We start from the raw sequence: 26,994 nt of genomic DNA, 5'->3' as shown, positions 1-26,994 counted from the left end.
GTGGGTGTCTGCAGAGCACACATCAGAAGTCACCCTGGCTATCACAGCCACACTAAGTTATGTGTCCCCAATCCACCTGAAACTGTATACAAGCTATGTCTTCTGTCTGAGATTCCTCTTCCTGTCCACATGCTGCCCCTACATATGCTTTCAGGATGGTTTTAAATGACCTCTCCCAACTTCAGAAAGTGCATATTACAGCCACTGGCGCTTGCTGCCCTGCTGGTCTTGACAAATTGGTGAGACCCAAGTTCATTAAGAGTCTGTCTCAAACAACAAGGTGGACAGTGATAGAAGACAGCATCTTGGTTGACTTTCAGACACCTGTGCACATATACATAAATGTGTATATACTCATTACCACACACACACAAGTACAGAGTGAATACATTGCAAGGGAGAAACCAGCTGGAACAGGGTTTGCTCCAGAACCCCAGGTTCCATTTCAAGGCTCTTGGTGGGCCCTGGAGGAGGCAGCCTTGGTTTCTAGGGGTAAGGTGTGGGTGGTTTATGGCTGTGATTGAAAGGCTTGGGTTCTGTAAACCTTTGTTTACTGCCGATGTCATTTCTCTTGTATCTGATTTTAATGATATATATGCCAATTCATGTGTAAGTATAAGCTAGTAAACAGGGATTTTTCCCCTGAAAGTTCACTCAGAGGACACAGTTTGACTTACTATCCCCCATAGCTAAACCAGTTCAGACTAAAATGACACACTGCTTCCATTCCAGTTCCAGGATGTGTTTGATCATAACAAGGGAAGTGTTAGGAGCTTGCTAGGTGGACTTGCTATTAGGTGACCAGTTAGTGTGCATACATAGCTCAGTGAGAAGGAGGGTTCCTGGCTGCTAAGTGAACTGCCTCATCTTGCTTTGAGGCCTTGTGAGGTGAGTGGCTCTGTGAAGTCTCACGCTCAGGTGTCTGAGTGAGGGTGGGACCTCTTGACATAAATTCTATGATGTAAGAGCCATCTCTGTTAGGTCAGCTGGGACTGAAGAAAGCACAATGAAGAGGAAGGTTCAGGTATCTGTGGCCTAATAGAGTAGGCTAGGAAGATAGAACATGGATATGGAGTCCCCTGATAGAGAGGAAGTTCACAGTGTCATGGTAACACTGCACACCTGTCCTGTGGCCCATGGTGTGATGAGTGTTCCACAAGGCTTTCTCTTGGGCAATGGGTAGAGGAAGGGAGGAGATTTTTATGGATTGAAAAGCAGTGATGGCTGCCATCACTGAGACCACATTAAGAGATTGTGTTCTTTGTCTGAAAGAGACAGTTGCTCTGCATAGGAATGATGGGCATGACGTTCAGTCCCTGCCTTCCAATTCTTGGGTCTTTTTATCACTCTTCACCATCTGTCCCCCGAAGCCAAAGAACATTCATGTGCAAGTGGGGACTCTTCCTCCAGTGAGGCAGAACTGACAGAAGGCTGTAAATATTTTATACTTTCCAGGATCATTTTCTTCCATAATATTAAGAATTCATGCCAACATTTCACAATAGATCATCCAAATAATGCTTTGTGTAGTGAACCGTTTACCTTGGAGAAAGATGGCAGGATATGAGTCAATTCAGAGCAGAGAATTCAAATAGCAGCTGCAACATTTAACTAACTATAACAAACTCATCTACTTGGGAAGAAAGTTGTAGACATCCCTGAATGGCTACCCTTCCATAACAGGTTTTGGGAACAAGCTCCTTATAGAAAAGTCTTTAAGAACCATGAGTTTTTTTTTTCTAGTAACATTTGGGAAGTACTCTCATAATTCACAACACTCTCTCATCTGTCAACATGCATCTCCTACAAATTAGGATGTTCCTGGTTTTGGAATCTAAGTCATGACTCCTTCTTGCCACCAAATTCAAGTGGTGCAGTCTGTGAAGACTATGCCTTCAAAGGTACTTAAACATAAAAAAAAAAAAAAAACGAGACCATGATGGTGGGTTTTAATTCAGTATGATTGATGTCCCTACAAGAAGAAGGCGTTTGGATACTTACTGAAGCATAGTCATGTGAGGACACAGTGAGCACTTGGCTGTGTATAAGCCATGCAGAGAAGCCTCTGAGGGAATCAATCCTGTCAACAGCTTGATCTGACTCTAGTCTCCAAGATTCTAATGTGTCAGCCACATACTCTGTGCTAGTCTATTATAGCAGCCCTGGTAAACTACAAAATACACCTACATGATTACATTCCCTTCGCCAGAACCAGGGAACTGACACTGACTCCTTCCAGTTTCATTGGTGGTTCCTACATCATATGTCAAAATAAAACAACCCTGCTCAGAATTGGGCTTTACATTTGGTAGTCATATCTCCATCACCTCTTTCTGTTGGAATACTTTCTCAGTCTTATTTTCTTTGGACTGTTAGGATCTTGATACTTGTGGCCACAGGCCAGTTATTTCATAGGCTGTTTCTCCATCAGGGGTTTTATGTGCTAGCATGCATCATTGGCACACATGTCATAAATGTGGCACTAGGTTCTGTCATGTTCACATGGTTTCAATTTGTCCCAGTAGTGAGATCTTCTCTGAGGCTGCTGGAGAATGGTAGTCTGCCAGGCCTGATGAAAGTGACTTTCTCCCTTCACAGTTAGTAAGGGCTGAATTCTGCAGGGAGTTCCTGGGGCCCTTGTAAATGCCTCTTTCTTCACTGGACTTCCCATTCTCTTCATTCATTATGTACTTTTGTGTGGAATTGGGACCCTGGCTAATCCAGTGGCTTGTAGTCTGTTGCTGTCACTCTTGTGCAAGGTGTCCAAGATTTGTCTGCCTTTCTTGAGCAATTTATTGTGTTTTAATATAAGATATTCTCAGTTCCTCTCAAACCCTGTCTGCCCAAGTCCAAGAAGTACTCATTTCTCCAAAGAACCTGGACATGTACACATTAATGGTGATATTTCTACAGTTATCTGTATGAGTTAATCACTATGAGTTCTCATTAATATTTCCGATTCTAACTCAGAAATCTAGGGTCAAGTTTTACCTTTTCATGTTTACAGCTCTCTAACAATGGATTTTCCTATTGCTCATAGACTTAATTATTCTATCACTTTCCCCAGAGTTACTCAATGTTCCCATAGCCTCTCATGTATCCTCTCTTCAACCACTTGAACTCTAGCATGTCTCCCTGCAGTCCCTTTTGAGTACAATTCTCCTTCCTTGTCTCCCCAGCCAAAGACCACACATCCTGTTGTGAAATATTAGTTGAAGATGTGTTACATTTATTTATGCTGTGCCGAGATGTGTTGCATTCTTTTATGTTGCATTTGTTTAACTCTGTGAAGCTGTGCTACTGGGAATGGCCAATAGCTAGGCAGGAGAGAGAAATAAGTGGGGCTGTTGGGCAGAGAGAATAAATAAGAAAAAGAAAAAGGAGGAGAAGAGGGGGGGCTGAGAAAAGGGAGGAGAGGAGGACACTAGTGGCCAGCCACACAACCAGCCAGAGTGAAAAAGAAAGAGAGGTATGTAGAATAGAGAAAGGTAAAAGTCTAGTGGCAAAAGACAGATATGACAATTTAAGAAAAGCTGGCTAGAAATAAGCCAAGGTAAAGCTGGCACCCATAGGTAAGAATAAGTCTCTTTGTACATATTTGGGAGCTGGGTGGTGGTCCCCAAAGAGCAGAATGAGAAAAGAAACTGATAACGAGATCATACTGCATGGGTTTCACTACCTCATTGGCCCTTTCCTCCTTTAGGCATGGTTTCCTCATCACTGTAGGCCTGTGCACCCATACCAGGCCACATCTTTCCTTTAGGACATCCCAGTCATGGTCACCCTTCTCTGAGCCATCCCAATTCCCCTCCTCTTTCTAATTTAGGAGGGTGCATGTTCCTAATTGCCAAGCCTGTAACTGATGGTTTAATGTTCCTACCGTTATGCACAGGTGAAAGGCATAGGTGACACCCCCCTCCAACCCTTGGTCCAGAAGCCCTCTGACCTCCAGTGCTACCCACTGCAGACTGAGTACTCATGTCCTTGCACATGGGTCAATAGTCACAGAGCCACAACAGAAGTATATTGAAAAAAAAAAACTCTTGACAAACAAGGGTGGTGGGACCAGGGAAATAATCACAACAAAAAGGCCACTTGCAGAATACAGGAGAAGAGAAAGGAGCCTGAAGCAAGGAGAAAGCATCTCTCCTCTCCAGTGACAAATTCAGGACATGACTCTCAAAACTCTGTCAAATTCCATGGCACAGTTCTAAAAAGCCAGGCAAAGCAGGCTTAACATACTGCAGGTAGTTCTGCTCAATAGACTCTGAGCAAGGCATTAGAATGGCATGCTAAAATGCTTCAGAGCTCAGAATCTATTTCCCGTTTACTATCTAAATTATTTCAACCAAAAGACAGAATCTAATTAAGCTAAATCCTTTAAGCACATTAAACAATTCAATCTTCCTTCTTGTTCTGAAAGTTTGCCCAGATTTGAAGACTGGTCTCCTGTGAATTGTAATGAACAGTTAGTTCCTGTGAATACTTCTTCATAATGCTGTAATTTCCATAAAGAATCAGAGGGTATTTTCCAAAATCCATTTCAGGTAGGCAGAAAAAAATCACATCTGGGATTTTCCTCTGGCACTGGTATAAAAAACACTTCATAGTGACACCTGTCAAAGCATTAAGGTGAAGAGAGACCCAAATTATATTTTCGAATAGGAAACTTGGTGCACTTTAACTTTAGCAGCTGGGTAGATAGGCTGTTTTGTGCTGATTTGCTGGCTTTTATCCCAGGTTATGTCTGGTCAGCCATATCATCCTGTAATACACAATATTCCAGGAATGTTATCATCCCTCATTTAACAGCAAGAAAGGAGCCATACTATGAGTGTCAAAATTTGGGAGGGGCTCCTAAGTTTTCTATTCAATTACACATTTTAAAAAGTGCTTACCCTTTTCTGAAGACTTTTTGGGGGAGTCAGACTGCATCAGAACTCTTTCTGTTATGGTTTAGATGTAATATATCCTCCCCAGGCTCATATGTTTGCTTGAACATTTATTGGTTCCTGCTGCTGCTGGAGGGGTTGTGGGACCTTTAAGAGGTGGCTGTGACTGGAAGAAGAGGGCCACTTGGGGCATTTCTTCAGTTTTCCTCTGCCCTCTTCATCTTGCCCTTCCCTCCCATCCTTCTCTTTCCCCACTTTCTCCTCTTTCTATCTCTGTCCTAGGCATAAACACAAGCTCTTTCTCTTTTCCTCTCTTCCAAACTGTGAAGAGGTGAGTTACCCTGGATGTTGGGGCTGTATAGTTGGAAATCTGTTCCACCCTGCAGGCTTCAGGAGAGCCACAATTTCAATTGTCTTTAAGATGTCAGCTAATGACTGCAGGATACCATGGCCTCTGTGGAGAATAGCTCCTATCTAAATAACAACAGATCTAGGCCCAGATGAGTTTGTACCTGAAAACTAAGTGATAGTGCTGATATGGAGTGCCTGAAGGCCAAGTGTGCTGCAGCAATGGAGTATCTTTAAGATTAAGGCAAGTAATTGGTATCTGCCCTTCATACATGATAAAAGATGTCTTCTGTCATTGCCCCACCTTTGGATGGTTACCTAAGATGATGCCATCAATAAACTGGGGCATTCAGTATTAACTGACATTGCCCTCCTGATATGATCCTATGTCTCTGTCTTTTCCTTTGTCGATGATAGCTAGCCTTCTCTTCTCCACACTCCCCCACTCAGGAACAGATAAGGGGGAGTTATTTGGCTGGTTCTGATCATAGCTCTGAAGACACCAGGCTGTGATGTGTGGCCCCACAACTCGGGGCTGATACAAACTGGTCCACAACACCTGGCCACATGCTCCTGCTGCCTTGGAGCCATCTGCTTCCATGAGCTCACAGCTATGATGTACATAAACCATCAGCCAAAATATATTCTTCTTCCCTTGAGTTGCTTTGACAGGTGTTCCCTCACAGCTTGCAGAGAAGCAGCTGATAGACATGCTCTCTACTTTGCAACACTAAGAACACTACCAGTGTTTTGGCCTGGAGCACAGAGCCACTTAGCTGGAAGAAGGTGAGTCTAAAAGCCTTGGCTTCATCTTTCTCTCCATTTCCCTTTGGGCATCCAAAGAGCCTAGTGGTATTAAAGGCATCTTTCTTCGCTCTCACCAAGGAGAGTCAAATAATTTGTCTCATCAGGTTACATGTGTTGGTTTTTATTGCATTACTGCAGGTGTGTGGTTGAACCACAGGCAGCGGTGGGTCCACAGGTGGCCAAAGGGTCCCTGATCTGTGGAGCTGAGAAGGATACTGCATGCAGAGTTTTACAGGAAGCTCTTTGTTGCAGCCTTCAGCTGCAGAGTTCAGACATGGCTCTCACTGGGTATGTACAAGACCCCAGTCAGAGCACATCCCCTTTTCAGGGTGGAAACAGTGGGTGTGGAACTGTCATGAAAGCAGTCTTGATCAATGCCCCCTGCCCCCATCATTCACCTTACTTGAAAATTCCACTGTAGAACATAGATTCCCCTGTACTATCAAGGATGGGACAGGGACAGTTGCCCTTTCCGCAACACATGGCTGCATTCATATCTATACTGTGTGAAACATCTTTGCAATGTAACTAAAGGTTTAAGATTGGAGTCATTATGTTTCATATGTGTGGACCCTACATCCAATGACACGTGTTATTACAAAGATGGGGAAAGATGGGGACACCAAGGGCAGAAGGACCTGGATATGGAGGCTGAGGAGCCAGTGAGGCAGCTACAAGCCAAGGTCACTTGGAGCCAACAAGAGGTGGTGGAGATGGGAAGGAATCCTCCCAAGTACCTTTTGAGGGAGTATTGCTCTGCAAATACAGACAGACACCTTGGCCTGTCCCCAAAGTATGGGAGAATGAATACCTCTCTGTTGTTATCAGCCAGCTGGTGGACATTTATTTTGGCAGTTGCTGAGGATAACTTCAGATGCAGCCCCAGGCCTCCTGAAGACCAGATTTAAGAAGGTTTTAAGTGATTCTGATGGGCAAGCAGGTTGGAGGCTGTCTGAGTTAATGGCCTGGTCTAGAGGTTTATAAAACCTGATGAATATCAAGCAATGTGAAGGCTGGAGATATATGGGTACCCAGGGCTCCCCTGCACAGTCATGCTAAGGTGACCTGGGCAAGCAATCTTAATGACAGGAATGCAGAAGACCCAATTATCTGTCTTGTCACCCAGGTAGAGCTTCTGAAGTTCCCAGTTATGTCTCTGGTCTCCAGGCTCTGCTCAGACCACCCACCACTTAATACTGCTGTCCCTTCCCCTGCCACCATTTTCTGGTTGAAGCTGGAGCATTATTCAAAGAACACAAAGTTTTGAAGAATGTGCACTGCACTTTGACCGTTTCTGAGCACATGCTCCTTGCTCCCAACTCACTCCCCTGTCCTCCCACTGAAAAGTGTTCTCTTGCCCTTCCAGTCACTCTCCCAGTGCTGAGAGCAAACAACATTGTATTCTGTGTCACTACACATTTGCTTCCTCATCTCCTTAGAGCAGTGTCCCTTTTCTCTGTTTCATTATTTCACCACTTCTCATTTTCATCAGCTCAATTGTAACATCATCATATTTGGGTTTCTTTGTTTTTTTTCTGTTCTCTGGGTTTGTGGCTTACTGCTTTCACCAGATTTGGAATTCTTATTGGCCACAGTGTCTTTAAGTAGTTTTTTCTCCTGATTTTTGGTCTGTTCTCCATGTTTCTAAAGTTTCTTATTTAAAAATAATCAGTGCTCTAGTCAGACTTCCCTTTCGACCATCAGCTCACAAATAATGACACAGAGACTTACTAATTATTAAAGTCTGGCCTTACTCAGGGTTTCCCCACTAGCTTTTATAACTTAAATAAACCCATATTTTTATGTTGTTCTACCACATGGCTTTGACCTCTCTCCCATTCACTGTGTCCAATTTGTTCCACATCTCCATGGTGTCTCCTCACGCGTCATTATCTCCTTCTCTTCCTGGAAATCCTGCCTCCTGCATAGCTATTGGCTGTTCAGCTTTTTGTTACACCAATCACAGAAAATACTCCTTCACACAGTGTACAGATAACCCACAACACAGTGTAACAATAAATCTTTCTGCCAAGCCACCTGAGCCCCACCACCAGGTGGGCGGCAAAAATAACACAGACTTATATCAGGTACAAAGCTGCTGGCCAATGACTAGGATTTCTTATCTGCAAGATCAGTCTTAACTATCTACCATTACTGTTAATCTATATATTTATAAGACTTGACTTATAGAGGACTCAGGCCTTGTGTCCTGTCTTCCTCGTGGTCTCATGGCAACTCCTGTCACTACTACATTTCCCAGAATCCTTCTTGACTCCTAGTCCCGCCTAACTTGTTCCTCTATTGGACAATAGTGCTTTATTCAACAACCAATAAGATAAACATATACAGAAGAACTTCCCCCGTCATCTCCTCCTTTCTGTCTAAATAAGAAAGGGATTTACCATTAACATAGTAAAATATATAGCAAAACATTTATCAAGTAAAAACTATAGTTATGATATTTAGTTCATTAACATTTAGCAAGATTTTAAAAAAAATATTCTATCATCTATCCTATCTTTGTGAGTCTAAGGTCTTATATGTAACTTATCTTTTATAATAACTAAAGAAAACTATAATCATAACCATCTGTCTTCAACTCCATCAAAGACCATAGAAGGATAATATATGAACTCTAGAATTGACAGAGACATCTCACTGCCTGAACAGTCCCCGAAAGTTCCTCTGTAACTTTGGGGCATCCATCTTCAGCCTATAGGCCATAGTGTGTTTGGAAGACTTCTCCACGAAGCAGGAACCCTTCAGTACTGTCTTGTTTTGCAAGTTCAGTAGTCACTTTCCTGTGGGTCCTGTATGTCCAGTTTATCAAGCAGTCCAGGCAAGAGCACTTTCTTGCCCAAATGGCTTATCTGGCCATGTTGAAGGCAAACTCCATATTGAGTTTCTTCGGTGCCCATCTTCCTCTCAGATGTAATTGGTGTGCCAGGAGAAGTTGTGTCTCACTGACCTGAAAAACCCTAAACCATTTAAATGCCATATATTCTCTAGGTCTTTGAAAAGTTTGAAGAATATCTAGCCATCTCAAATACATCTCTGCATATCTAGAAAACTTAACTAATCTAACTGTAAGTTTTCACTATTATTCCTGACTATATATATAATCTGCATTTAATTATGCATTACATTTTAAAAGATAAACACAATACCAAAACAATAGGAGAAATATACATATCACAAAATTGACCTTAAATTTGTATTAATAAATGAAAATCCATACCAATGTAAAGTATTCATTTCTATATCCTCTTCTCCCTTTTTCCTTTAAAAGAAAGTGATCACTACCATTTATAGCCAACCCCATTTAAATGAAAACAAACATTTATAAACAATATTTGGGAATTTGGGCATTATTCATTCCAAACTGCTTCCTGCTGGTTGGAGGCAATGTCCCGATGTATACCATGGGGATCATGATAAAACACAGAAATCTGACTTTGGTGGTCTGTCCCCCACGATCATCTCGCCAGCAAGAACGACACAGGACACTCGGATCCTTCTGCAGTAAAGCTTTAATGCATCTTGAGAGACAGATGATCAGCTTCCGATTAGGGAGACCCCGAGCCAAGAATCCCGTCCCCTTATAAAGGCTCATAAGCTCCGAGCAGTGTGTACAGCTGGAATAGGTGGAGGACTCATCACCCTATATGAAGCCACGGAAGAGGCAAGACTAGGCAAGTGGAAAAACTCTTGGCACATGCGCACCAACGTTGTTTACTTGATCCGGCAGCGGATGTCAGCGCCATCTTGTAATGGCGAATGTGAGTGCGGCTCCTCACAGTGGTCTATGACTGCATCATCTCAGCTGTTTTGGATGTAGGATCAGTTGGGCCATTGCTTCAGGGGGTCTTTCCTGATCAACAATATTAGTCTGGAAGGAATCCATAGCTTTCCATTTTCTGTGGAAACACAAGCAGAAATTCTTTTCCCAAGTAGCCTGTCCTTATATTTAAATTTAGAAATCAAAGCATGTTTAAAATATATAAGTTGGACTAATTCAGCAGCATTTACAATCAAATGTCTGTTAGCAGTTGCAGCTCCTTCCTCGGCAATCAAACAATTTAAAGACAATATAGCATATAGTATCCAGACTCTCTGTGTATTTCCCATCTTTATGTGGCTTATTTATTACTCTATTACTTTTACTTCCTTCTTTTTTCTTACACAGTCCTATGGTAAAGAGTCCCAAGTCTGTGTCTCCATTGCTAGCCCTTCTGAGTATGGAATTTGCTGGTAAATGCTGGGAGTTTGGATAGTCGTGGCATCTTGATTTCCAAAATGAAGCTTATAGTTTGATGCTCTGTATCTGCTTCTTTAATGTTACCTACTTCCAAGTCCTCGGACCCCATTCATCTGTTCAGATGTCAAGTTAGACACTTTAAGGAAAATGTCCCAAACTGTCCTGCTAGTGATTATTTCTTTTCTTTCCTTTTTTAAAATTTAAGTTAAAAATAAGCTTGTTTTATATGTCACAACCAGTTCCCTCTCCCTTCCCTCCTCCCCTGCCTCCCACCAACCCCCTATCCCATCCCCTTTCTGCTCCTCAGGGAGGTTGTGGGCCTTCCATGGAGGATCTTCAAAGTCTGTCATATCATTTGCAGCAGGGCCTAGACCCTCTCCCATGTGTCTAGGCTGAGAGAGTATCCTCTATGTGGAGAGGGCTCCCAAAGTACATCAATTGCCCAGGCCTCCTCACTGACACCCACTTTCAGGGGGTCTGGATTAGTCCTATGCTGTTTTCCCAGCTATCAGTCTGGGGTCCATGAGCTTCCCCTGGTTCAAGTCAGCTGTTTCTCTGGGTTTCTCCAGCCTGGTCTTGACCCCATTGCTCATCACTCCTCCCTCTCTGCAACTGGATTCCAGGAGTTCAGTTCAGTGTTTAGCTATGGGTGTCTGCTTCTGCTTCCATCAACTATGGGATGAAGGCTCTAGGATGGCATATAAAGTAGTTATCAATCTCATTATATGAGAAGGGCATTTAAGGTAGCCTCTCCATTATTGCTTAGATTTCTGGACATTTCCCTAATGCCAGATACAGGGGGTTATTCCAATTTTTTTTGTACATGTTGATGTTTGCTTTGTTGCCAAGCATGTGGTCAATTTTAGAGAAGGTTCCATGTGGCGTTGAGAAGAAGGTATATTCTTTTGTGTTTGGATGGAATGTTAAACCAAATTGGGTTATAAATTTTATTAGTTCCTTTGTTTCATTGTTAAGTTTCTATCTGGTGGTCCTGTCTAGTGGTGAGAGTGGGATGTTGAAGTCTTCCAGTATAATTGTGTGAGGTTTTATGTGTGATTTGAGTTTTAGTAATGTTTCTTTTATGAACGTGGGTGCCTTTGCATTTGGGGCATGGATATTCAGAATAGAGACTTCATTCTGATGGAATTTTCCTGTGATGAATATGAAATGACCTTCTTCCCCTCTTTTGATTGATTTTAGTTTGACGTCTAATTTGTTAGATATTCAGTTAGGTATAACAGCTTGTTTCTCTGGTCAATTTGATTTAAAAATCTTTTTACAACCCTTTACTCTGAGGTAATGTCTGTCTTTGAAGTTGAGGTGTGTTTCTTGTATGCAGCAGAAGGATGGATTCTTTGTATCCATTCTGTTAGCCTGTATCTTTTTAGAGGTGACTTAAGACTATTAATATTGAGGGAAATTAAGGACCGTTGAGTGTTATTTTTTGTTTGTTTTGGATTTGTTTGTTGTGGTGGTATTGTGTGTGGTTTTATAACACTTTTTCTTTTGGCTTTTTGTAAAGTGGGATTATCTATTTTCTATTTTTTTTGATTGTACTTAACTTCCTTAGGTTGGGCTTTTCCTTCCACTAATTTCTGTAGGGCTGGATTCATGGATATATATTGTTTAAATCTGGTTTTGTCATGGAATATCTTGTTTTCTCCATCTATAGTGAACGAAAGCTTTAATAAGTATTAAAGCTTTCAATTAAGTATTAAGTATTCTGTATTTAAGTATTAAGTACTAAGTATTCTGGGCTGGCATCCATGGCCTCTTAGTGTTTTTAGAATATCTATTCAGATCTTCTGGCTTTAAGAGTTTCCATGGAGAAGTAATGTGTAATTCTGATACATTTGCCTGTATATGTTACTTGGCCATTTTCCTTTGCTGCTCTTAATATTCTCTCTTTATTCTGTATGTTTTGTGTTTTGATTATTATGTGGTGAGAGGACTTTTTTGTGGTCTACTCTATTTGGTTTTCTGTAAGCTTCTCATACTTTCATTGGCATGACTTTCTTTAGGTTGGGAAAGTTTTCTTCTATGATTTTGTTGAATATGTTTTCTGCACCTTTGAGGTGTGTTTCTTCACCTTCTTTTTTACCTATTATTCTTAGCTTTGGTCTTTTCAAGAAGTTCCATATTTCCTGGATACTTTGTGTTAGGGATTTTCTGGACTTAAGATTTTCTTTGGTCAATGAATCTGTTTCTCCTAGTCTATCGTCAGTGCCTAAGATTCTCTCTTCCATCTTGTGTTTTCTGTTGGTTATGCTTGCATGTGTAGTTCCTGATCACTTACCCAGGTTTTCTATTTCCAGCATTCCCTCAGTTTGTGTTTTCTTTATTGTCTCTATTTCTGTTTTCGGGTCTTGAAGTGTTCAAATTGTTTCCTTCATGTGTTTTGTTGTTTTTTGTTTTGTTTTTTTCCTTTGCTTTCCTTACCTTCTTTAAGAGATTTGCTGATTTCTTGCATTTTTCTGGTTTGTTTTTCCTTCTATTTCTTTAAGGGATTTTATCATGTCCTCTTTGAGGTCCTCTATCATTTTCATGAAGTTGTTTTTAAGGTCATTCTCTTCTGCTTCTTCTGCGTTGGGATGTTCAGGTCTTGCTGGTGTAGAGTCTCTAGACTCTAGTGGCATCATATTGGTTTTCTGTTGCTGAATGTGTTTTTATATTGCCGTCTTTCCCTTCTTTCTTCCAGTGGGTGCAGGTGATGTCTCTTCCTCTTGTGGTAGGTACTGGTCCAAGTTTCTCTTCTGGTTGGTGCAAGCAGGTCCAATACTCTGATGTGTCTCAGGATGGGTGTAGCTGGGTCTGAGACACTCCCTCTCTTGGTGGGTGGAGGTGAGACTAGCACATGGATGTCAGCCAACTCTGGATTGCGTGGACCTCTGGGGCCTTAGTCAACCTTTCTGCAGTCCCCAGGCCAGGAGATCCCAAAGAAATAGTGATTATTTCTTGAGGGAGGAGGATGTGCATATCCCCCACTCCAGGTATGAGTTGTGGGGAAGGGAGGTGTGTGATCAAATAAATTTGAGATTAAATTTGATAATTTTCCTTCCAAGTCCCGGAAGCTATTGAGAAGCCATTATAACTTAAGAGTTAAAGTATTATCCAACATTTTAAAAGATTATTTAAACATAAATACGTTTTTTAAAAATGTCAGCATCTAATAAAAATCCATAAAACAAAATTTGGAAAATATCACCCCTTTGGCTAAATGTCAGTTTCCAAGCCTCATAAACTTTATTTCTTAATAGTTCTCAGTTCTGGTTCTGCCCACATCTCCCCATTTCTTCATCTCCTCCTGGGACTACTACATCATCCCCGAGCAGAACTCTTTTCTTTGTCCCCTCTTAGACTTCACTTGAATGACAGAAAAATCTTCTCCAACATTCAGCAACTTTCCCCCATAGAAATGGCTACTGGCTATCCACCACACAGAGGAAGGAAAGTCAACCTCCTCAGGAAAAGGTGCACTCCTTTTCAAAATCAGAAGCCCCCATTACTTTTGTTCAAGCGTTGTCCACAGGAAGCTGCTTCTTAGTTGGCGTCTCGTCTCGTATGACAAAACTTCATTGTAGCAATATCGGTAAGGAAAAGAAGGTGGTTGTATGGAAGCTCTTCACTGGAACCACAAAGCTGGGGTTTGAGGAGAAAGGAAAGCATCCAGCAGAGACTGGAATCAAAGTTGGTTGAAGAAAGGAGTAGAATGCAGACTCATTAAATGTTTTCCAACTTAACCAGGTGTCTTAGTTAGGGTTACTATTGCTGTGATGAAACACCATGTCCAAAGCAAGCTGGGGAGGAAAGGCTTTATTTGCCTTACAGTTCCACATCACTGTTCCTCACTGAAGGAAGTCAGGACAGGAACTCAAACAGGACAGGAACTCAAACGGCAGGAATCTGGAGGCAGGAGCTGATGGAGATATCATGGAGGTGTGCTGCTTACTGGCTTGCTCATTATGGCTTGCCCAGTCTGCTTTCACATAGAACCCGGGATCACCAACCAGTTCAGAGACTGCACCACCTACAAAGGGCTGGGCCCTCCCCTGTCAATCACTAATTAGGAAAATGCCCTATAGGCTTGTCTACAGCCTGATCTTATGCAGGCATTTTCTCAATTGAGGGTCTCACCTTTCAGATAACACTAGCTTCTGTCAAGTTGACATAAAACTAGCTACCACACTATGGTACAAAAGTGATATACATTTTTTTAAATTTTTATTTTATTAGTTCAAATTAGGAACAAGCTTGCTTCAGATGTCAATCCCTTCTCCCTCTCCCTCCCCTCCCCCCCAACATCCCACCTGCCCCTAGCCATCCCTCCTCCACTCCCCAGGCAGGGTAAGGCCCTCAAAAGGGGCTCCCCAAAGTCTACCACATCATCCTGGCCCAGACCTAGGCCCTTCCCCATGTGTCCAGGTCAAGAGAGCATCCCTTCATATGGGATGGGCTCTCAAAATCCCTTCTTTTTTTTTTTAAGACCTTACATATTTAATATAGTATGTTACCCCATACAAATGGAAAAAAATTAAGTTCAACATTTCTAGAACAATATGACTGTTAATTTTTGTACAATGCCAACTGAACGCGATAAACTGGGATACTTTTTTCCAAATTTGATAACACAGCTAAAGTTTCCAAAAATTCAATTATATATGTGTGTGGATATATATATATATATATATATATATATATATATATATATATGTTATGCATCAATAGCAGCAACAGCTTTTCCAGGTTCTGCAGTCATTTGAACAAAATTGTAGAGACATCCAGCACACTCCATTTAAAAAAAAAAAAGTAAAAAACAAAATCCCAGAAAAACAGCACAGTTCTGTTACCTTTGTGGTACCTGGCACCATTTTTTTTTAAATTAGCTTCTCAATCATCATCTGGAAGAAAACCATTCTGAGCAACATCATTAAAAACAGCTCTGATAAAGCATGGTCACTGCAATTATCATAAAGCAGGTCCACATATGAGTGAGTACAAAAAGTGATATACATTTAATGCAAGCCACACTTCAAATTTTGAATCTGGATCTTCCTTGGCTAAACCCATGTATTCCATACTCTCAAGATCTTGTGCAGTCCTGGATCATGAGGGTGACCAGCCCATGCTCTGTAGCACACATTATAAGCCAGACTGGCTATTGGATTGTGTGTACTTAATGAGTTTTGTCATATAATATTCTTAATGGGCAGTGGGTTTGCCAAGACAAAATCACATCATTAAGTGGAGGCATGTGCAGTGAGGGTCACTGGAAGGCCTAGATCAAGGATGAATGAGAGAGGAACACCTGAGAGGAACACCTGACACCTGGGTGGGAGGTCACTACACGGGCAGACAATGGCAGTGAGGGAGGTGGCACAGTGCTGTGTGGATTTGTTAGGTAGTGTACTGGTGGGCAGGCCTGGAGCTTGCAGGCCTTCTGCAGCCTGTTCTCTCCATTTCCTTCTGTCTAGTCCGAGGATGGAGCAGAATCCCTCTCCTGGGAAGCTCCTCTCCAGTCTTACATCAGCAGCAGTAACTTTTTTTTTGTAACAGAACTTGACTTGTCCATTCTTGGAATTTTCTTCTGCTTTGCTCCTCAGTACTTCCTATTTTTGTTTCTGCACTTTTGTTTTTCTCTTATTGAATGTTTGGGATATGCAATATAGAAAGATTATTTACAATGAATAATTAATAGTTTTCCTATGAGAAAGCATCCATTTTTCTTTAAGACCTCCTTCAACTCCCTTTGTAAAACAATGATAAAATCACTCCTTATGAACTGCCTGTTCCTCAGTTTTTTCCTGTGTGTTTTATCTTCAGAACATTTTACAAGCTAGTATTCAGAAGGACTAAAGCTATAGGTGCTATTACTATCATAGCTTATAGATAAGGAACACAGGCAATTTACTTCTCTATACAATGCCTCTCACAGTGGCAAAACTGGGGCTTTAATTTGCTCAGGTCATCTGAGAGTGAGCTCTAAGGCTCAGTTGGGAAGTTCTATCTTCTTTTAAGGAAAGTTGAATGGGACTTTGACCTATTCATTGCAAATAAGAGAAAAGAACTGTAAAGAAATAGTTTGAGAATGAAATGAAGTCCTGGTTAATGCTAGAAAAACCAGCACAATTGTGATACCTTCAACTGGCTTCATAAAATGACACCTTTCTAATTCTATGTTTACTTCAGTGGATGGAATGTATCATTGTCTCTCCTAACGTGGGAGATCCTAAAAACTCAATTCATTTGAAGAAGGGACATGATTGCCTGGTGCTTTGTTACAATGTTTTACTGGAAAGTATGAGAAGAGCCAGGGAAGAGGGAGCAGAAATGCTAGGGAGAGGTGGGATCTAGAGTCAGGAAGGATGATGCAAGAAAGAAGGGGGCTCAGAGGACAACTTATGGAACTGAAGCCTGACGGGTTCCAAAGAAGACTTAGCTTCCTTGGCATGTAGGCTTCAGCATGAGGTTGTCTGTACTTGGAAATATTTTGTTCCAGTAAGTATGGTTCCAAGCTCTCAACAGATGCAAACTCCAAAGATCTCTAGCCTAGATCCTAAAAGTCTTCATGTTTCCCTTTGCATAGGAGGAAAGCATGTCCCATGTCCCCTTGAAGAATGCCATCAGGGAGTGAGCGCAAGGGTCTTCAAAAGTTGGATGCAATCAAATTAGGAGGTCTGCTTGCTCCCTCAGCTGCATGTCCCTCATGTTATCCCCCAAGAAGAGTGCTAAGGAGCTATAGCTGCCCATGCCATCACCAACAAGAAACTTATACGTAAGTCCTAACAAATACTATGCTGTTCTAGGACTGAAGAAACTAGAAATGAAAACACTCAATAATAACAAATGACACCACCATATTTGACAAGTACTGGAATGAACCCCTTTGTCACTGTTATGAAAGTGAGTAGGCATTTTAAGATGTTTATGGGATTTGAAACTACCTGAAAGGATATCACATATGTATGTATTAGCACATTTAGTTATGTATAGACTAAATGCAAACTGTCATCAATGAAGTTATTTGATTTAATAAGTTTATGTTTCCCATATGAATTTTTCCTAAATTAAATCAACAGCATTTACTGGTAGTCCATCACACACAGTAGCCAGTGGCTTCTGGGAAAAACAGTTGATTCCCATCATTGTCCATTGACAAAGACAAGGGGTTTTGCAAGGTCCATGTGTAAATCAACACTAGAGATATCATTTATATATAAAACAATGCTTACAAGTGAATTAAAGAAGTGAATATTCTACCACAGTTAGTGATTAGAAACAAGTTGATAACAGGTGTGAGTCCTATTTGGACTGGAGTATTCTGATTGGTCTAATCCCTGTGGTTCTTCCTGTCATTCGTTGTGTCATCCCTCCCTCTCATGCATGAGAGATACAGCTGTTAATACTAACTGCAGGGAATAAAGACAGAGTTTTGTATTTGATGAATCTGTTTTGTTTTGTTTTCAAATAGGCTTAGTTTTAATATGCTTTCTTTGACTTAAACAGATAACTCTCTCAGATCCCAAAGGAATACCTGGCATCAGAACATGTTAAATATCTTATGATGTATTTGATTTTCTGTTAACTGTTTTAAACAAAAGTCTATTGCCAACATCACAAAGAAGGCAGGGGACAGAGAGTGAAGAGAAGCGGAAAGAGAGGAAAGGAGGGGCATTTTATAGTCTATCAAGTTTATTAGAATTAGGGCAGTGAACTAGGAAAGCACTGACTACTCTAACTGAAGGCTGGGTGAACAATTTGGAAATGGGGTACCAGTGGAAGAGGGAGCAGAGTACCTCACCAAATCTTCCATCTTACAGGCAGGTTGAACTATACTTTTTTTATCTGTGCTACTTATAGAAAACTGTTAGTATATCATTATCTTAGTTAGGGTTTCTATTGCTGTGAAGCGACACCATGACCACGGCAACTCTTTCAAAGGAAAATATTTAATTGATACTGGTTTATAGTTCAGAGATTTAGTCATTATCATCACGGGAGGAAGCACAGCTGTATTCAGGGAGATAATGTGCTGGAGAAGGAGCTGAGAGTTCTAAATCTGGATCCTCAGACAACAGGAAGACAGGGTGAGACACTGGGCCTGACTTGGGCATCTGAAACCTCAAAGTTCACACCCAGTGATACACCTCTCTAACTCCTCCAACAAACACACCTACTCCACAAAGGCCATACCTCCTAATAGTGCTACTCCCTGAGCCTATTGGTGTCATTTTCATTTAACCACCACAATCATAGGAAGGGGAGCATAGTGAGGAAACACTGTACCAAAACACGACTGAAAACCACCTGGACAATCTCCACACTCTAGACCTCCATGTCTGATGCTAAACCACCTTTCAGCCTTGTTGACTGCAACACACTTATTTCTTGAGCTAGTTCCACTCCTTTTTAGCAGTTCTAACATCTCCAATATTTTGGGGTCTTTAAGGCAATTCACCAGGCTTCAGCTTCATAGCTTCATGAAATGGCTTCTCTAGGCCTCCATTCAGGGACACCCTGTGACACAAGCCTGGCCTTAGCTGCTTTCCTTAGTCCATGAGGCAAATTCCATAAGCTGTTTCTTCTATTCTTAACTCCAAGCCAGAACCACAGAGCTGAAGCTGTTAAGTTCTGTTGCTTTCTTGGGCTGGAACATGGTCCCTTTGTTTAATTACATCTTCACCAGCTTTCTATCTTTCACTGTCTAAGCTTGGCTGTCCTGAAACTTGCTTGGTAGACCAGTGATGGGGAGGTCCTTCTGTGTATGTTTGTCTTATTGGTTGATAAATAGAGTACTGTTGACCAATAGGGAAGCAAGATAGGTGGGACTAGGAGTCGAGGAGGATTCTGGGAAATGTAGTAAAGAGAATTCTTGTGATCCAGGCAGGAAGTGACATAGCAGGCAGACTTAGAATATAAGCAGGGACAAAAAGGGTGGCTCTCTGGAGCCGCCATGTGAGCCCAACAAGACAGGACACATGCTGCCTGTGTCCTCGATCAGATTAAGTCTTTACAAAATATATAGATTAGTAATTATGGTTGATAATTAAGACTGAGCTAGAAAGTAAGAAATCCTAGTCATTGGCCAGCAGCATTGTACCTAATATTAATCTCTGTATGTTATTTTGGGCACCTAGGTGGCAGCGGGGCTAGGGTGGCTTGGTGGAAAGATTTGTCGTTACAGACCAGGATGGCCTCAAACTCAGAGATCCACCAGCCTCTGCCTTCCCAGTGCTGGAATTAAAGGTATGCACCACCACACGTGGCTCTAAGCTTTTCTTTAATTTTTTTTTCACAAGTTGAAAACTTAGCTGGGTGGGATCTTGCACTGAGGTCACAACTCCCTTTATTTCATTTTAAATTTGTTTTATCTTCTTGAACACAGTGCTAACTCCATTACACTTCCTAGTGCTCCTTTTATCTCAAATTGTTCTACACCTTGTATTTTTTTCTTGCTCGGCTTGCTCCTTTTCATTATAAATCTTCATTAGCATTACCACTAATAGTGTAGACAGAGTCTACACTAGTCCATTTTGAGATTTCCTCTGCCCACAGAATGAATCCACAACTCTTCAGTTTAGCTTCAGGCAGCCTTTTCAGACAAGGGGGAAAAGCAGCCACAATGTATTTATCACCTGGTTGGCTACTGTTCTTAAATATTTTCACATGCTTATCTCAAATCAGATTCCACAGTTAATGAAAAGACATCTTTTTGACATCTTTTTGTTAGGTTTATCTTTATTTCGTAGTCTGCAGAAAAACCACACAATATTAAAAAGCAAAAATACTGAAACTTTTATTTATGTGGTGTATAATTGCAGTAACAAAAATTTACCATGAACATAGAGCTGAAATACTGTCATGATTGGCAATTAGATATGATGCTGTAAAATTTGCTACATTTCATGATTTTTCACAAGAAAAACCTCAGTCTGGTTTGTTCATACTCATGAACTCTCACGTTATACTCACTTTCTGTGTGACATACTTTTTATTCTTATTTTTCTGAAGAGTTTCTGAAAGAGAGTTGTGAAGATCACAGTGGCAATGAATCCCTTTATCCCCTACAGGAAGCAGCAGGCAGGTTTGATTCTTTTAACTCTTTTGGGAACGATTATCTTCAACGACAATAGATCTAGTAGGAGCCACTTCCACAAATACGTATCGAAATTCAAATTGGCCACTCTGTGGGTGCTGAAAAATGTGCAGAAGTAGTTACCTTCTCCAGAGCTTAAGCAACACTGTGCTCAGAACCACTGGGCCCACTGAGCCCTCCGACCCCCGTGACCCCCGTGACCCGTGACCCGAGAGTGGTGGCGTACCTCTTCCACTTCCACATGCACTGTTCCGTGCTTCCCTGGTTCAGAGCCCTCAATGTAGAATTTCACACGGATGCGCTTTAGCCCGTTTTTTTCATATTCAATAAAACTGTCAAGAAAACATAAAGATGACATCCAAGTTCCTTTTATTAAAAATTTATCCTAGAGTTCTCTCAAGGGCACTGTATTACCTGACATGCTGTCTCCGCCCACGTCTCGACATTTCCCCGTAGCCTTTGACAGGCTCCCCAAACACACTGATCACCTGCAGAACAGAGACCATGATTATTTAGTGTGATTTTCATGGCTCCTACATGAATATTTTCTGACAATCAACTGATCCATTATCTGTTTGCAAATTCTAAGTGACCTCAGGGGGGAAATCAGCATGATGAGGGCACTTCACAAAGACGGTGACTCAAACAAGAAAACTAGCAATAAGAGGGCATTATGTAAAAAATCACACTGCTAGTAAGTAAATATCTCATGCAAAGGGACAGAAATGGCCACTATGTGTTGTCACTTGTAGCTTTGGAATGATAACAGGCTGAGGTGAAGCTGTCCCCTCTCCTTACAAGAAACAAAATAAACCAAAGTGTTGAAATATTTCTCTACTAACACTCATTTTGGAAGACAAAATGGACAGGCATTTGAGGTAAAATTTTTAGATGTCTACTATTAAAAATGAAAATTTAAAGCCCTGAGCACAGTAAGGGGAGGACATCAAGTAACACTGGCACTTTTAAACCAGGTGCAAATCTTTTTTTCCTAATGAGAAAAATTCACTTGATGTAGAAACGGTTTGCACTGAAGTTTCAAAGCAAATACGTTGGAATCCTCTGTAAAAACACAAAATGAATATAAAAGGAAAACACCATATTGAGTCTCTTTGATGGGTGTCCTTACTACTTCAAGCATCCATGAAAAGTAAGGTTGTCACCAGACACCCAAGACCTAAGAGTTGGAAGAAGGACTAACTGTCAAGGAGTTAACAGGTTAAACCCAGCAGTGTCAGATTAGGATTATCTACTGTAAGGCAGGCAAACAACCAGTACCAACAAGACAGACCTGCAGAGGGTACGGACCTGATAGAAAGCTGTGATCTCAATAACACCCATTCTTTCATATACTCTGTGTGGTTCTATCTGTCTCAATGTGAAAATGTCTGAGAGCCTGAGCCTGTGAATTCCAGGACACCCTAACACAGGCTAGGTGCCTACTGGAGACCACACAGAATTCTCTGAATTCCAAACTGGCATGGACAGAATGGTGATCATTGCTGCTTGTCAAAGTTCCTGCATTTCAACACTGCAGACCACACATCTCCAGCACCCTTTTCCTTTCATTTTTAATGATTCTCAATAGTAATTCTCTTCCCTTTGGGAAATTTTTTGTGGGCTTTGGTAAAAGGATAAAAATGTGTATAATCGCAGCTTCTCTAAACAAAATAATTGTTTGGAAAAAAGATCCCACCATCGTGGAACCAGGAGTTCTACTGTGCCCTCCTAATTACACCAAGAATAGGAAAGTTAGAGATTTACTAGACACACCTGATGGCAAGGATGAAATGCCTACAATTCAGATGCAGAGCCTGAGCCCATTAAAGGCAAGAGTTCAGTTAATTAATAAACATAGAGAAATCAGAATGGTCCGGTATAATATGGAAAGAGTAAGCCTTCAGGACATCCCCGTTTAGCAGTGTTACAAGGGGAACAGGCCCGTGTAGTTAAACTAAGAAACTGCCAGACACCACCAGCTTCTGAAGTAACCACCCTGATGCAGAGGCATTTAACACCCATGAAGAACGGATAATGACCACTGGCATGGCTGGGAGGAAGACATACATAGTGACTTGTATCACTATGTATGTCTAGTGCCAGGATTAAAGTGACTCAGTGAACAAAGGCGTATGATATAAAAGCAACCCCAACAGCTCATCATTGTACAATGTCACTGCTTCAGAAGTGATGCTTTCCTGCTCCCCAACACCTTCTCATCAGGGAACTAACCTCAGGGTGCATTCTGCATTTTTCTAGGGCTTTCCCATATATGATGTTAGGACTGGATGAAGAAAACAGTTCTTTGAAAATCGTGTAGAACAAGCCACCTGAAAAAGCAGAGAGAAAGATGAAGCAGAGCCACAGGGTGGGAGGCTGTGGAGAGGTATTCAGGCACTTGCTAGGTTGTGTCACCTGTAATGCTGACTCCGAAGAGCACCACTATCAAGTAGGTGAAGTCTCTTCCGGCTTCCTTCACTGGGAAGAGAAAATGTTGATAGGTTACAATGTATCCACAGTACCCTGGTTCCTGGGGCTTTGGGTGTTCTTTGCAGGTGGCCTATGGGGCTTAGGGCCCAAGGCAGCATCTTCAGCAGATGATCTCAATGTTCCTGAGCTTCTCAGTTTGAAAAGAATCCTTCACTCAAGTGCTGACTAGGCCTAGCTCTGATTGGCTTCCGAGTGCAGATGAGAATGGGCTGTTGTTCAGAACTGGCATGGCTGTACACAGGGGATAGCCATTTTTGCACTACTTTCACTGGATTTCATAATGTTGACACTGCTTTCTTTCTAGTGGCAGAAAACCCTTATCAGTCTCTCAGAGTGAGGATGTCCAAGAGATGAGGGAACGTGGGCACAGGTCTACCCTATCTGGACCAAGAATGCCAACTCAGTCAACCGAAAGATAAGGGAAGAAAGGGACCCAAAGAGGAGTAACACTTACACCCCACAGGTCCCCACTGACTGGCACATAAAGTTCTTGAACTGAACTTGGAATTGGAAGGTAACTGGCCAGGATGATCTATGAATTAAATAAACCTACAAAGGCTGTTCTTATTTTTCTGTACTAAGTAAGTATATGAATGTGTGGATTAATGATAATTAATAAGTCATATTATTATCAGGGAGCATTATATTTACACACATTATTTATGTAAATGCATATGTGAAAAGCTACATTATCACACTGTACTTTTTCACAGATGCTGAGAACATTTACCTCTTTGGTACACATACAGGTTGGAATAGTCACATTAGGAACCCAGGTTTCTCTAACTTCAATCCTTAAGAATTTATTTTTCCAGGAAGTCAAAAATTTAACAGGTGGTATTTTTCTTCCTCACTTTTCATATATACAGTAAAATATTACAATAAAACTACTTATTTAAAAGTAGTCTTTACCATAACATACTTTCAGGTTTTAGTACAGGTTGCTAACTTGAAATGTGTTCAGAGACTGGAGAGATGGCTCAGAGGTTAAGAGAATTTGTTGCTCTTGCAGACAATTGGAGTTCAGTTCCCAGCACCCACATCTGGTGGCTCACAATTGCCTGTAACTCCAGCTCTGGAGAGGATCTGACAAACTCAACCTTTTCTTTTCCTGGCTTCCATGTTCACTTACACTCATGTGCACACACACACACACACACACACACACACACACACACACACACACAGAAATATAGGATCGATCCAAATTCCAAATAGTAATTGCTTCACAAATGCAATCTCTTTACTAGGCTCAGAGGCTGAGCTCTGCCATGACAATCTCTAATCCATTATCCATAATGTCATAACCTACATGTCAATAGACACTGTGTGAGGCCCCAAACTGAAATGCAGAATAATTAGACTAAGACATAACCATACTTGTTCCTGCTTTCCAAATCTGGTAACAGGCCCAAAATCCTGTTCCTCCCAGCACTCAGTCCTGACAGGAATTTACTAATTCAAGTACCATTAGCTCCCATAATATCTACTGTGTGTAAAGCTGTGACTATTACACACAACTTGCTAAGTTTTAAAAATTCCTGTTAAATATTACAGTGTAGTGTTCTTCGTCCTTCTTACTTTTTTGACCTAATATTCTCACATTAGACCCTTATGCCTTCTGTTTCTGCAGTCCTCTGCCTCTGCTATTAACGGTAAAACACCTTCTCTATTGATTGACAATAATATCTCTTCCTTTTTATCCACACGACTTTTATTCACAATGTAATAATTATATCAAATTCAAGATCAATTTTAAAAACAATTATAAAGTTGTGAAAACTGTGGGTCGACATTGGTTGTAAACTATGTATCAGTTCTATTCTTTTTCTCTGTATAATTCCCTTACCCCATCTTTAGACATGAACTCAGCATAAAATGGTATTTGGCAGATTTTGTCAGGTTGGCTGGGGAGGTTGTTCTTTACTGAAGTACTGTATATTTTACCTTTCTGAGAAGTTGAGACGCTGGTTTCCCCTCTCTGATTTCTGTGAATAGACACTTGCTTGCTGCTGTCCTCCTTTGCTTTCTGGGGGTCCGGCCCTTGTGTCCAGAAGGTTTTCTGGGCGAACCCAATAGCAGTTCTAGGATGTACTGTTTTCTTCTGCTCTAGCAGCCCCCATCTCAAAGGCTGGGTCTGCAAGCAAGCTCTGGTGAGCACAAAGTGTGGCAACAATTGCTTGCCCAAGGAACGGGGCAGCTTCTCCACACGCTGCACAACTCGTAGAAAAGCACAAAGCATGTTCACCAAACCTGTGAGGCTTCGGGACTGCAACTTCTAAAGTTTAGTAATTCACACACTCAAGCGGACAAGATATGGAATAAACTACTCATGGACATCACACAGTGTGTTAGGCGGATGTCAAGATGAAAGTCTCCAAGAGAGGTGAAGGACTCCTTTCGGTCCTTTTTTTACCTCTTGAATTAAAACGCCCTGGTTACCTGACTATTGACATTCACATCTTGCCCGCCATACTTTCGCAAAGCAGCCTGGGAAACCCCACGCGTCCTGGGAATCGCAGTTTAAGGACTGGGTCTTTTACCGTGCGAACACAGAGAAAGGAAATCAGGATGGACTACATCTCACACAATGCCAAGCGGCCACCTCTGCGCGGGTTGCCGCGCGTGCGCAGAGCGTCCTGACGGCAGGAAGAGGCGGGGTTGTTAATGGCTTTCTAGGTAAAATAGAACTTGCAAAGTCCGACTAGTTGCAAAGCGCGCGTTCTCACGGCCTGGCTCTAGAGGCCTGCCGTCAGCCTTCCCGTTTCCTCCCCTTTCCTCGCCCGCGTAGATGAGCCGGGCCACCACAGGCCATGAGCTCTGAACAGCGAGCGGGCGTCAGGATGACCGGGGCGAGCGACGGGAGCCGGAGCCGGAAGTGTCCCGGACGTGGTTGGGGACGCAAAGGCGGAGGTGGCCGCGGGGGGACCCAGCCCACGGACGCGCGAGCCTGGCCGCGCTTCTGCGCACGCGCCAGTGGCGGCGCCTCGACTCCGCCCCTCCGCGCCGCTGGCAGGTACTCTTGGGTCTCCATGGCGACCGGACGCGGCCGGATGCTGCGGCAGGGATGCTTAGGCCTCCAGGCGCTGCGCGGGTCCCTTCACGGTGGCGGCGCCGCCTGGGGCAGCGCGGGGGCGGCCGCGGGGCGCACCGGGTTCAGGTGACTCTCGGGGCTCGCGGGAGGGCCTCCCTTCGGTATCCCACCTCGCAGCTCTTTCTAGAATATTTTCATTGGTCCCACTCGCTCACGTGACTCCTGCTTCTTTCACTACATGTTATTTACCGGTTTATTCTTCCAACACATCTTAATGACATGTTCTGCACCAGGGGGTGTGTTAAGTGCTTTAAAACTCACTGCAGCCTACCTTTTATAAGGAAAGCAAGGGAATTTTATTACAGACGTTAAAAAAAAACACTTTTCTAAAACGGCATGGCTACTTTTTGATGGCTTTTTTTTTTTCTGCCTTTAAAAAGATCCCCTTCCCTCGTTTCATAAATAGATACCTAGGTCGACAACTAGATAATTATAAAGATATTGTGGTCTCCAGCTAGAAGATGAGCGTCACCAAGATTCTCCTAACAGCCCTTTTGGAGTTCTTTTTACCGTTTATCAGATGGTTTTAGGCTGTGTTTAGCTGACAGTTACATCTAACTAAAACAGGTATATTGAGTGGCCAGTTTCAGTAATATAACATAGATTTCTAATAACTTCCTATCTGAGAGCTAGATCTGTTAACACAACCTACAACTTTCTTGATCTTCGATGGAGTTTAAAAGGATATCATTAACTATCCTTTAGTTATCCTTTAGTTAGGCACAGAAGTATCTAAATCCTAAAATTTCTCACATTTCAACATCTTATAGTCAATAAATTATACTTTAATTGGCTGTTTTTAGTGAGGCATGAACCAGTGCATCTTACAATTAGCAGCTTTTTAGATTTGATGAAGTAAACATACTCTTTCAAAGGCCCTAAAACAAGTTTGTATTAGCATCAGTTCTCAGATTGGAGGATATCTCAGACAATAACAAGTCACAGTCCATAGACCCCAATTTTAGGAAATAGCCCCTCTGAGTGCTCCCAGTAGATACTCAGTGTTTCTTGG

The 26,994-nt window shown here is 41.9% G+C and overlaps 2 protein-coding genes across 9 annotated transcripts in view; one reads left to right on the top strand and one right to left on the bottom strand.

Moving 5' to 3' along the window:
* Positions 1 to 20,073: 20,073 nt before the first annotated feature.
* Positions 20,074 to 25,538, bottom strand: Timm21 (translocase of inner mitochondrial membrane 21). The gene is made up of 6 exons (XM_027403740.2): positions 24,836 to 25,538; positions 22,814 to 22,876; positions 22,631 to 22,728; positions 20,813 to 20,886; positions 20,625 to 20,730; positions 20,074 to 20,496 (listed from the first exon to the last, which is right to left on the bottom strand). Exons 1-6 carry the CDS (start codon positions 25,128 to 25,130, stop codon positions 20,398 to 20,400), a joined length of 735 nt encoding a protein of 244 aa, XP_027259541.1. The 5' UTR covers positions 25,131 to 25,538; the 3' UTR covers positions 20,074 to 20,397.
* An 18-nt stretch (positions 25,539 to 25,556) lies between these two features.
* Fbxo15 (F-box protein 15) overlaps positions 25,557 to 26,994 on the top strand; it is a 40,116-nt gene continuing 38,678 nt past the window's right edge. For 6 of the 8 annotated variants that reach the window (XR_003483028.2, XM_027403735.2, XM_027403732.2 and 3 more), the window contains exon 1: positions 25,557 to 25,904. Coding sequence is in view for 7 of the 8 variants with exons in the window: in XM_027403735.2 (XP_027259536.1) it covers positions 25,702 to 25,904 (203 nt within the window). In the remaining variant the exon portion in view is untranslated. The other 2 variants (XM_035440295.1, XM_027403734.2) reach the window with 1 other exon arrangement.

This window comes from Cricetulus griseus, chromosome 2, assembly GCF_003668045.3.
Source record: "Cricetulus griseus strain 17A/GY chromosome 2, alternate assembly CriGri-PICRH-1.0, whole genome shotgun sequence".
Classification (NCBI taxonomy): domain Eukaryota; kingdom Metazoa; phylum Chordata; class Mammalia; order Rodentia; family Cricetidae; genus Cricetulus; species Cricetulus griseus.
This window is presented reverse-complemented; position numbering and strand designations above follow the sequence as displayed.